General features: G+C 39.2%; 1 protein-coding gene across 1 annotated transcript in view; it reads left to right on the forward strand.

Annotated features, from left to right (window-relative positions):
• Positions 1–3,169: 3,169 nt before the first annotated feature.
• MCHR2 (melanin concentrating hormone receptor 2) overlaps positions 3,170–13,072 on the forward strand; it is a 25,555-nt gene continuing 15,652 nt past the window's right edge. The window contains exons 1-2 of the mRNA XM_006148785.1: positions 3,170–3,351; positions 11,448–11,657. Of these exons, the coding sequence (XP_006148847.1) occupies positions 3,170–3,351; positions 11,448–11,657 (392 nt within the window). The remainder of the gene's footprint in view (positions 3,352–11,447; positions 11,658–13,072) is intronic.

Below are 13,072 nucleotides of genomic sequence, written 5' to 3' on the forward strand. Positions count from 1 at the left end.
ATACTTGTGCCCAAAATCCTGGGAGAAGAATGAAGGAGAAGGGATTGCAGCATGGCCATCCTTCCTGGGTGGAGGGTGATTTCCCCCTTTCCCTTTCATTGTCTCTTTCTATCTCTCACTGGTAAGCACACTTGCCTTATTGGAAGGGAAAAAAAGTTTTAAAAAATAATGTGTAACTCTTTTAATTTGCTGTTGATCTCACCTAGACTCCTTGGAAAATATTTTAGAATACAGAGAATATAAAAAAGTGTCAATATGTAATGATTGCTTCATTCTTTCCATTTAGATAAGCAGCTGTTCCTGTACAATTTGTGGAAATAGCTATTCTTCCTCGCTTCTCTAAAGTGTAATATATGGGTATGGGTCTGTTTTTGGACTCTTCTTTTATATTCTGTATTTATTTATTTATACCTGCAAAAATATTTCACTGTGAGTATTTCTATATCTTTATAATTTGTCTTAATAGGTGATAAATCACTTCCATCTGTATTGTTCTTTTTTTAAGTGTTTGTTTGCTATTCTTAGCTATTTGCATTTTCATTAAGTTTCAGAAGTAACTTGTTATTATATTTCACACATACAATAAAATTGCTGGGATTTTGTTAGAAGATATCCCTAGAAGATCATGGTTTCAAGAGATCCTTTCCTGGGAGGTCCAGTAAAATGCATAACAATGTCGTTTCAACTAACGAGAGGTGTTTTATTTTTTTCCTTTCCAATTCTTACACATTTTTCTTTTTCTCATTACACTAGAGAAGTACAATACTGAATAGAAGGAGTGACAGTGGCCATTCTCTCATATTTTCAAAAAATTTTTCACCACTCAGTATATTATATCTTATACATTAAGTTCCCTTCACTTCCTAGTTTACTAAGCATTCATATCACATTTCACCTTAACATTAAAGATCCATTCTACATCAGTCGAGATATTGATGTGAATTTTTTTTCTATGTTTTTTATTTATTTTCATCTGGTTCCTTTTCATTTCTGTCATAGTGCTTTTAATCATTGGGTCTTCTCTGCAGATAACCTTAAGCTTTGTATTTCCTTAAGTATTTTAAACATAGCTTTTTAGAATTACATCCAATAATTCCAGTAGCTGAAATCTGTGCAGCTCTGTTGGTTCTTACTCATATCCAACTTGACTACTTTTTTATATGTCAAGTAGTCTTGGCTGCTTATGGGACATTACCCTCAAAATATATTTTGAGGACTCAAAAAGTCTTATGCATTCTCATCTCACAAGTTCCTAGGGGGCTTCACAGTCCTGGACTAACTCAGATTAACTTTGAGCCTTAAGAGCCCCTGGTTCAGCTATGCTTTGCACTCAGAGTGCAAATCCAAGAGACAATTTTACTGAACATCCCAGGAAAGGATCTCTTGAAGCCATGATCTTCTAGGGACATTTTCTTTTCTTCCCCTTTCCTTCTCCATTCCAGAGGTACAAAGCAGATTCTCCACATTTCCCAGTAGTTATTCAGATAGAAAGGGAAAATTTAGATCTGGCTCATCCTTACCAAAGATATAATTCCTTGGACTCCAACTCAGAGGAGGGGTTCTCTTGCGAGATTTTCCACCTTCAATAGGCCTTGGGCCTTGACCTCCCTCTGTAATCTACACAGACGTAGAACCAAAGGTCAACCATATGGCATCAATATGGTGTCTTCTGGATGAAGACAGGCTTGGTGCTTCAATATTCTGCCTGCCTTTGAAGATCTCATTTTAAAAGTAGCCTTGGAGGAGGACCAGCAGGTGGTATGGTGGTTAGGGCACTGGACTCCACCTGGCCGACCACAGTTTGAGTCAAGGACCTGGTGATGTGTTTGTGTGCATATGTGCCATCACACTAGGCACATGTGCGTATGTGCCCGGAGTTCCAGGAGAACAGAGAAGAAGGGATTGCGGTGTGCCCAACCCCCTGGGAGGTGATTTCTACTTTCCCTTTCCTGTCGCTTGCTAGCACACATACCCTATTGCAAGAACCTAAAAATAAAATTAAAAAAATAAATAAAATAAAAAGTAGCCCGAGATGACCTAATGACTTTTCAGATCTTGCATATTTTTAAGTATCTGTATACACACACATGCATAAATATGAATAAATACACACACTCATTCTGCCCAGAATACTTTGTTTTCAGTGGGAAAATTAATCTGAGTAACTCGAAGTATTATTATCAGAAACCAGACTTAAATGGCATTTTAAAAAATGTCTTGTATTAAGACAACTAGTTAAATAAATAATTTCCTAGTTCCATTTGGTTTTGTTTGTTCACTTGTTTATTTTTAGGTTGATTGATGGGCATTTCTCCTGTATACTTTGTATATGGTGCCTCTACAACACTTTTCTCTTCCCCCAACTGTCCTTTACTGAGCTAACTCTTCTAGTCCTTTAAGATAGTCCAAGAATCATCTCATGAAGCCATTCTATTATGAAGCAATCAGATTTAGGTATGTGCCACCAACGTCACAATAGACAAATAAGATATATTTAGCAACCTATGTATCTCGGAGATACTAACCAATATAAATAGATACATAGGCCAATAGAAACAGATGGCAGCTATAAACAACCAGTATTCATATGTACTGAGTGAATATTAGCTATGCTTAAAGCACATGTTACAGGGAGCAGCAGATGGCGAAATGGTTACCTGGCAGGACTCCCACATAGTCAGCTGCAGTTCGAGTCCTGGACCTGGCAGCTTAAAACTCATGTTGGGTGCGTATGCATGCATGTCCAAAAATCCCAAGAGGAGAAGAGATTGCAGTATGGCCACATACATCCCCAGGGACTTGGGGGAGCAGAGGTGGGCGGGGAGGGTAGTGATTCCTTGCTTTCTGTCTCTGTCTATCCAGAGAGCCCATATGACTTCTAGCAAAAATCCCTTAACAAAAGTTTACAAAAGGTATGATAAGATGTGAAGACTATCATGATTCTTCTCATATGAAATTTGCTGTTTACCTGTCTCATCTGGTAATCTGTGAGGTCATTATGAAAGGAAATCAGTGACATTCACCTTGGAATTCTATGTTACATGGAATCTTGGTGTGAAGGTGGTATCAATATTTTTTGAATTAGGTAAAATGAAATCTACATTGAGGGAACTCATTAAATCACTGTTTTATTACTTCACAGCTCTGATCACTAGAAGTCAATGGAAAAATGAATTTTTTTCATTCATCCTGTTGGAACACCTCTGCTGAATTTTTAAACAAATCCGAAAGTAAAGAGTTTGCTTATCAAGGCCCCAACGCTGTGGATACAGTCATCCTCCCTTCTATGATTGGGATTATCTGTTCAACAGGGCTAGTTGGCAACATCCTCATTGTATTCACTATAATAAGGTAGGGGTTTCCTTTTCTTTTCTTCCATAATTTAGGGAACCGCATTCTAAATTTCCCTAGATGAATTCTTTCTCCTGTAGGATTTTGTTTAATGTAATTAGGATTTAAAAGTATTTGCTTAAAATAATTAAATAAGATTCTACAAATATTTTAATCACGCAGGAGGTAACATCTGAGTTACAGATCTCAAAGTCATAAGACCTGCACCAATACTTATTGCTAGCTCAGTAAATTTCTGGAGCAGTGATTCTCAATCTTGGCTGAATTTTAGAATCAATGGGCAGCTTTTAAAATTTCAGAATGTCTTGGGAGTGGGACATAGGCAGGGGTTAAAACTCCCATGCAACTATTTTTAGCTATAAAGATTATCCTTGCCAGCCAGTGTTGCAGTAGAAATGCAGCCCTCTGTGATGCTGGATCCACGTAGGAAGGTCCCAGTTTCATATCCTAATCCCTCTGTCCACTCTGGCACATGTGTGTATGTTGATGATCTATGCTATGTGAGGCTTAAAATAGACTGTGATATGAAGACACAATTGGGAGTGTTTCTCTCTCTCAGAAGAAATAAACATTTTTTTCTAAAAAAAAAAAAAAAAAAAAGAGTTATCCTAAGAAGCTAACCTGTTTGGGGACCAGCAGTTAGCGTAATGACTATGTCGCTGAACTGCCATGTAGTCGACTGCGGTTCGAGTCCCAGACCTGGTGGCTTAATCTCACGCTGGGTGCATGTGCATGTGTGCCCAAGATCCTGAGAGGAGAATGGAGGAGAAGGGATTGCAGCGTGGCCATCCCCCCCACCAGGGGGGGTGATTTCTCACTTTCTGTCTCTCTGTCTCTCTCTGTCTTTCTGGCGAGCGCACACATCCTATAGCAAAAACCTCTCAAAAAAAAAAAAAAAGAAAAGAAAAGAAAAGAAAAGAAAGAAAGCTAACCTGTTTGGGCTGGTGAGCAAGCTCTTTCTAATTCGCTTGTGCACAAGAGAGACTCTCTGGTCACCTGAAGATGAAGGGAGTCATGGTGGGCTGACCTCCTCTGTGAGGACCATTCCCATAGACCCTACTGAGAGGCCTCTGCTCCCCAGTACTTCCTGCCTTGACTCCACAATGCCTACCTAATTCAGGCAAGTTCCTCCTTCCCAAGTGAAGCATAAAATTTGACCTGGAAAATAATGCACACAGCCCCTTAACTACTTGGTGTCGCTGCTATCCTGATTACTTTCACGTTGAATTTTTATGGGTTTTGACCAAGACAACATGTTAACATTTTTGTACTGGAGCCAGGTGGCTTCTCATTAGCCAGCCTTCTTTCAAACTTTGATTGTTGCTTTATCTGCAGTTAGGTGTAGTAAATCAATGATTTTTAAATATTTATTTATTTATTTCCTCCATGCGTGAGAGAGATAGAGCAAGACAGAGAGACAGCAACCCCAACAGGGTCTTCATGCTACAATGCACCCCAGCCTCAGCCAGCCCCGGATCAGGGGGCATGCATGTCCCTGGCATACTCAGGGAGGATTCTGAATGAAAACCCAGAGCCTTCCCTTATAAGTCAGCCTCTTAAAGTGTCATGTTTTATTCTGTGTGACTGTTTGGCCCCCAGTAGTATTTTTTTATACCATCTATAGTTGAAGATTTATTTAATACATTAAGATTTTAATGCTTTAATGAATCTGAGTCTTTCTCATTTTTAAATTTATTTATTACATGAGAGAGAGAGAGATGCACACCCAACATGGTCTTCAGACTGTGCTCCAACCTCAGCCCCTGCCAGCCAAGATTATGGGCATGGGCACCCCATGCATATAATGCATATAGGGACCTATTCATATGACTTCAATATTGTGGAGTATTGCATTACTACTTTATCATGGTAGTTAGCCAGGTATTTCTTATGTCCTGTGACTATCAAGCATTTTCAGCTAATTTTTCAAGTACTGGAAGAAGCTCTACTTTGTATGCATTACTAAATACTTATTGCATGCCAAATGTTGTCCTAGGGATTATGGAAATGTCAAAGAAATATTGTGGCAGCATCTGGCTCCAAAATGTTCATGCTCCAGTGAAGAAAATAAGAATTAAACACATAGAATAATTTCCAAAATAATACAAGACATTAAAAATAATTAAGTGCTTCCTTTCAGCCAGAACTACCACCTTCTAGTAATTCAACAAAATAAGGGACACACAAAAAAAGAGGAAAAACACTTGATATAATGCAACATTAGACTTTTTGGAAAACATGGAATTTTCCCTTTCATGACATACCTAAGAATCTACAAGAAAAGTGATATCTAGACATTAAGGGAGTGGGTATTATTCAAAAATGAGTTCCTCACAAATATTACCATGGCAAAACTGGAGAAGTGTGCAATGCTACTCAGCATGCTGTTTGCATTATTGTAAACAAACAAGTTAAGGGCAAGATTCTTGCCAAGAGACTTAGTATGTTTATTGAGCATATTAAGCACCCTAACAGCCAAGGTAGCTTCCTGAAATCATGAGGGGAAATGATCACCAAATGAAGGAAATCAAAGAAAAAATACCTGGCTTTAACAGAAACACCAGCTTGCTCCATTCAGAGAAGCACGCTTTGTGAGAATCAGTGGAAAGGAACGGAGCTGCTGAAAACTATTCCCTATGAATTCATGGCATAATAGCTGTGAGAAAGACATAGTGAAAGAACTCTGGGCTATAGTTTAAAAAGAGAAAGAAAGGAAGAAAAAGAAAGAAAAAGAAAAGAAAAAGGAAAGAAAGATGGTTCAAATACAAAGTTCCAAGAAAGGAAATGGAATTAATCAGTTTTTCTCAGGATGTCTGGAAGACAACGGCGCCAAACATGTCTAGTTCCACTGCCTGTTGTTCCTGCTCACTGCTTTCATCTTTTCCTCGTGTCCGTCAGTATTTTTGTTCTGCTCTCCTTCAGGTACATGTAGTGTGTCCTCTACCCAAGAACCTTGGTCTCACTGTTGAATAAACAAGTCCTAATAAGGTGTTAGCCCTTCAAAAATGTTTGCATTTTCTCAGGCAACTTTTACATTCAAAAACCTTTCAGAGTGGGAATTCAGCCTTCATCACAAGCTATTGAAGAGCTATTTGGTGCCAGAGAAACTTGGACTCTTCCATTTATACCAATAAGCAATGGCTCAAACCCATCGATGCATAGGTAGACAAAATTGGGGAACAAAGAAGAGATGTGCAATGTCAACTCTCTTAAAGGTCAATTCCGAGCTATAGTTGTTCGAAAAAGATTTTCAACAAAAAAGCCAATAATTATTTAACGAGGAAAAGAAAACCGAAGTCATCATGCTGACCAATTTTTTCCAATGATTGTTATTTGTGAATATGTCATTTCTTCATATCATCTACCATTTTATAGGTAATATGTGAGAAGATGCATTAGATAAAGAAATGTAAAAAAAGATTTTAAAATGAATACTTTAATCTTTCAAAAAGCATTGGAAGAAACTTCATTTTATTGCTAGGATTTCAACATTATTTTTTGCAAATTGCTCTCCAAAACTTAAAAGGCACTTTGCATTGTTTTTGTCATGTTTTGCCATACTCTTTTGTTACCTTTTTAACAGAGAGGTTACTCAACATATTAAGACTACACTATTAAGGAAAAGAAGTGCATTCAAACAGGCGTTAATGACTTTTCTATTTATGGTAAATGTTTGTATCAGAGACAGTGAGTATCAAGAGAAATAAAAGAAAGATCATTAATGATGTTGAAAAGCAATCAAGGAGCTAATTTCTGACTTTGCCAAAGGAAGAATAGAAACATACGTTAAAAAATAGGTGTAAGAAAATTGGAGCTTCAAGAATAAGATGTTCTATGTGGCTTTTCTTAAAAGCTAGAAGCGATTCGTGAATTAGAAGGGTGACTGTAAAGTAGTGAGGCCAGATCATTACTGGTTTGTTGTATCTTAAATTCATAATAGACCAAAAAAAAGCTAGTTTAGAAAACAGAGGAGGAGAATTGGACCAACTAAAAAAAAAATCCCCAGGAGCGGACAAACTCAACCCCATTACTCAACTATTCATAGGCACAGGAAGACCTGGAAAATTTCTTTATTAAAGATGTCTTTTCCTCATAAGATCCCTACCTCCACCTCCTGAATATATCTTTTCCTTTTTGTTGTCAGACCCCTTCCAAGTGGGCAGACTCTCCTTAGATCTTTTTAGAGATACCCTATTCTCCAATAAATTAAAAGTTCCCCTTTGCCACTCCCTGCCCTCATCTTGCCAGGTCAACTAATTTACACTCAGTCATGAATTGTAGCCACAGTGGGATCTGGAACCATGGTCCTGTAGGAAGAAGCTAGAAACATGGAAGCGGTGAAGCCACATCTTAAAAAACTCACCAGGTGCAAGTGCATGGAAGTCTAAAATCCCAGCAGGATAAAAAAGTGTCATGTGGATATCATGTGGAGCTCTTTATTTCTTTTTTTTTTAAGTGGTTTTTGCCTTAAGATGTGTGCACTTGCTAGAGAGAGAGAAAGAGAGGGAGAGGGAGAGAGAGAGAGACAGTGAGAGGAAAAGTGAGAAATCATCCCCCAGGAGGATGGCCACCCACAATCCCTTCTCCTCCATTCTCCTCCCAGGATCTTGGGCACACATGCACATGCACCTGGCATAAATTTTAAGCCACCGGGTCTGGGACTTGAGCTGCAGTTGGTCATGTGGGAGTCCAGTGGCATAACTGCTATGCCATCTGCTGGCCCCACATGTGGAATTCTTTCTATCTGGCCCCTGATATTGGTCCCCCTCTCATGTCCACTCCCAATGGCCTGAAGAGTATGAGAACGAGACACCAAGGACAGTTCTGTGGCTGCTCTTTTGTTGATATGATCTTTTCCTTCATGCCTCTACTCCTTCTTGGTCATTCTGATATGAGCTACCATAGAGCAAGAACCTGACCTGTTTTATTAGGGGTATCAGCAATCACTTAGAGCGTAGTGGCCAAGTAAGGACTGTGGCAGTAACTTCCCCACACAGGGTACGAGAGATCCTCATAGAAAATGCATATGAAAAAATTATATATGGGCTCTATTTTTTACACTAAAATAAGTTCACACTTTAATTCCACTTTTCTACAAACTTACTGAAGTCCCCCTTTTTGTTGGCAGGACCCAGGCAAAATATGGCCTCTCTCAGTCTGGTATTTCATGTGAGGATGCAACAGCTTAGAAACAAAGTTCACAGGTGTAGAGTGTTTGACAGCTTACAAAGTTCACAGGTGCAGAACTTGTAGCCAATGAATAATAAAAACACACTTTAGCTTTCAAACAACAGAGCTGTAACTCTGGGTCCAGAGTGTACTAGCAATCATGACATAATCTTAAGGCTAATTCTTGTGCATTTGTGTATGAGTGTGTGTTTTTAGAGAGATTTTTGCTATGGGGCACTTGCAGGAGAGAAAGAGAGGGAGAGGGAGAGAGAGAGAGACAGTGAGAGGAAAAGTGAGAAATCATCCCCCAGGAGGATGGCCACCCACAATCCCTTCTCCTCCATTCTCCTCCCAGGATCTTGGGCACACATGCACATGCACCTGGCATAAATTTTAAGCCACCGGGTCTGGGACTTGAGCTGCAGTTGGTCATGTGGGAGTCCAGTGGCATAACTGCTATGCCATCTGCTGGCCCCACATGTGGAATTCTTTCTATCTGGCCCCTGATATTGGTCCCCCTCTCATGTCCACTCCCAATGGCCTGAAGAGTATGAGAACGAGACACCAAGGACAGTTCTGTGGCTGCTCTTTTGTTGATATGATCTTTTCCTTCATGCCTCTACTCCTTCTTGGTCATTCTGATATGAGCTACCATAGAGCAAGAACCTGACCTGTTTTATTAGGGGTATCAGCAATCACTTAGAGCGTAGTGGCCAAGTAAGGACTGTGGCAGTAACTTCCCCACACAGGGTACGAGAGATCCTCATAGAAAATGCATATGAAAAAATTATATATGGGCTCTATTTTTTACACTAAAATAAGTTCACACTTTAATTCCACTTTTCTACAAACTTACTGAAGTCCCCCTTTTTGTTGGCAGGACCCAGGCAAAATATGGCCTCTCTCAGTCTGGTATTTCATGTGAGGATGCAACAGCTTAGAAACAAAGTTCACAGGTGTAGAGTGTTTGACAGCTTACAAAGTTCACAGGTGCAGAACTTGTAGCCAATGAATAATAAAAACACACTTTAGCTTTCAAACAACAGAGCTGTAACTCTGGGTCCAGAGTGTACTAGCAATCATGACATAATCTTAAGGCTAATTCTTGTGCATTTGTGTATGAGTGTGTGTTTTTAGAGAGATTTTTGCTATGGGGCACTTGCAGAGAGCCAGAGAGAGAAAGCAAGAAATCACCCCCAGGGGAATGGCCTCACCACAATCCCTCCTCCTCTATTCTCCTCCTAGGTTTCTGAGCACACACACACGTCCCCAGCCTGAGTTTCAAGCCATAGCATCTGGGACACTTACCGTGTTGAGCCATGTGGCAGTCCAGCACCTTAACCACTATGCTGCCTGATGGCCTCTCTTATGCATTTTTTAAACTCTCACTTGTGCTTCATTTAGATGCACCTTTCCCAAGAAACATGCTTTGATCGTCTGAAAGGGAGAAAGGAGAAACCCTTTCTTATTACCCCTTGCTCTTGTTTCTAGTTTTCTCATATCAAATTGTAATGTGATCATTTATTTATATCTGTCTAGACTATAAGCTCCTTGATAATAGGGGATATAGATTATTTAGCTTTGCAGTCCCAGAACACAATATTATGCCCAACATATAACTGATCCTCAATAAAATGTTTTTGGGAACATGGAAATAGCATGTCTCAGATAAAGATGATGCCTACTTATTATTAAATGTGTCAATTCCTTGAAGATAGAAAACAACTAAATTCTAACTCCAAATTTTTGCTCTTAGAAAATTCTTTTGCTGATAAGTGAGAATGCCATGAAGAGATAGCATTGCATTCACTCCCCCAGCAGGAGACATCTAACAGTACCCTCTGCCAGTTCATGTATCTCAGAGTTCTCTCCTCACTGTCTAGATTTCAGAGTCTTCATTAATAGGCTTTGTTATTGTGTTATATTCTACTGAAATATTTCTAAATCATCATTAAAATTTTAACAATGGCTTCAGTAGTGCTGAGAAAAAAAAGCATTGTCCAATGGAAATCATGTATTTCCACTGTTAACTGTTTCAGGCACTAAGAATGAATAAAGACTAAGCTTTTTACCTAAGTGTGCTGGTGTAGTTTATTGCTATGAAGAAAATTACTGCAGAACTTGGTGACTTGCAACATCTGCTATCTCACATAGTTTCCAAGGTCAGGAAGCCAGGAGCAGCTTAGCTGGTTCTTGTTTGAGTCTCTCACAAAGTCACAGCCAGTCTGCCCTTCGGAGTTCCAATCATCTTATGATTTGGCTAGGGTTGGAGGTTCTACTTCCAAGCTCACTTACATTTCTGGCAAGTTGGTGCTGGTTGGTTGTTGGCAATGGACCCCTCCATAGAGTTGCCTGAATGTCTCCACAGCATGGCAGCTGGCTTCCACCAGAGGGAGTTATCAAAGAGAGAGCAAAGAGAAAGCCCCGCAAAGTCTTTGTGTCCTAATTTCAAAAGTCCCTGTCACTTCCACTATACTGCACTTGTTAGAAATGAGTTATTAAGCTCAGCACTCAAAGACAAGAAATAGGCTCCACCTAGTGAAAGGCATATTAAGGAATTTGTGAACAAAATTTTAAACCACCACATCAGATAGTTCAAACTGTTCAGCTATGTACAAGATTAGTCACTCCTCTATGCATTTGTGTGGGTTTTCCTTTAACTTTTAAAATTCATGTGACAAATAGAAATATGTAACGTGGTATATTTTGAAGTTTTATGTCAGTAATTATTATTATTATTATTATTATTATTATTATTAATACTTACACATTCAATCACTACACATCATTGGCTTTAAAGAAAATTTACCCAACATGAAATACACCTCAGACCAGTCCAGCTGAGAATACTATACACATCATCCTCAATATATATTGAAGATTCTTACTTTTGATGTCAATCCTCAGTTTTGCTCCATTTCTTTCAGGTCCAGGAAAAAAACAATCCCTGACATTTATATCTGCAACTTGGCTGTGGCTGATTTGGTCCACATCATTGGAATGCCTTTTCTTATTCACCAATGGGCCCGGGGAGGAGAGTGGGTGTTTGGGGGGCCTCTCTGCACCATTATCACATCCCTGGATACCTGCAACCAGTTTGCCTGCAGTGCCATCATGACCGTAATGAGTGTGGACAGGTAAGTGAAGAGACTTTGAAATACCTTAATATAAGTTTGAGGTATCTATGCTTGCAAGGTCATTTCAATTTAAGCAACATCAGTGCTGGTTTATAACAGCAACACTCCTCTTCCTTTGTTTGTTTCACTGTAGAACTGAGAACTGATTCTTTCTTTTCTTTTCTTTTTTTAATCTTTCACACAGGTCTTTTTTTAAAAAAAATAAAATATATAAAACACTAAAATCTCCTTTATTCTAATCATTCCTCTGACCTCAGTTTTATTTTCAACTCACTGGGAGAAAAAAGAAAAAAGATTAACAAATTACAAAATGTTAAAAGTCAGAATGAACTCTTGCCATCATTCTTGCAGTAAGGAAGCTGAGGCCCAGAGAAGTGAGAAGATTTGTTTAGGGAACTAAGAGAGTTGGTGGCAGAGCTGAGAATTGAATTAGATCCTCCTATTCCCTATTCAGGACTACTTCTGGTATGTTCACTGTCTCACACATTATCACACTGTCTCAGTATTATCTAAGGAGTCAGTGAAGTAGATTAGGTTCCTATGTAACTGTGAAGCAGTTTCCCACTACCAGGAAGACCATCTTTTACACACACCGTTATGATTGGTTATTACAAATGGCAATTTTATACCTTACAAGTTTATTCCACTATGTCCTGGAATGTGCCATAACCCTTTTCACCAACCAGGTAGGGCAATGTTGTTAGAGAAGATGATGGTGATGGTGATGGTGATGGTGAGTACTTATGGAGCCAATGAGTATTGAATTCCTGTTTAGACCTCAAGCACCTGACTCTAGAGGTGGCAGGTGGTTTATAACCATCTTATTATCTGACCTTTCCAGGAAACATGCAAGCTAGGGTGTGCCCTGACATCCAGACATCAGGACCTCCATAACAGACCCTAATATCTCTCTTCAAACAGAAATAGAATCTAAAAACAACCATAATATTCCAAGACAACCATAATATTCCCAACAGTAATATGCTGCCTCCCCAAATAGCCCATTGCCTTTGGCTTTCAGTTGGAAAGAGGCCTAGGGTGCAACTTTCTTTAGTCATCCCAAATCCAGGTTCATCTGACACCAGCTGCTTCTACCATACCACCAGTTTGACCTCAACAAAACTAAAGTTTTATATCTGAGGTACATGGTGGTGAAGTCAGTGCCACATCTTCCCTGGCCCCCAAGATTAGTTACATGTCTCCAAAACAGATTGGTGATGACATCGTCACGGCAACCAGTGACTGGAAGGGTCTGAGGATTACCATGAAACTGACCATTCAGAATAGACAGGCCCAGAATGAAGAGGTATCTTCCACCTGCCCTAGTCATTAAAACCCTCAAGGAACCACCCAGTGACAGAAAAAAAAAAAAAAAAAAAAAAAAAAAAAAAAATTAAAACACAAGGAAAAAACAC

Source organism: Tupaia chinensis, unplaced genomic scaffold (assembly GCF_000334495.1).
Source record: "Tupaia chinensis unplaced genomic scaffold, TupChi_1.0 Scaffold000244_1, whole genome shotgun sequence".
Lineage (NCBI taxonomy): Eukaryota > Metazoa > Chordata > Mammalia > Scandentia > Tupaiidae > Tupaia > Tupaia belangeri.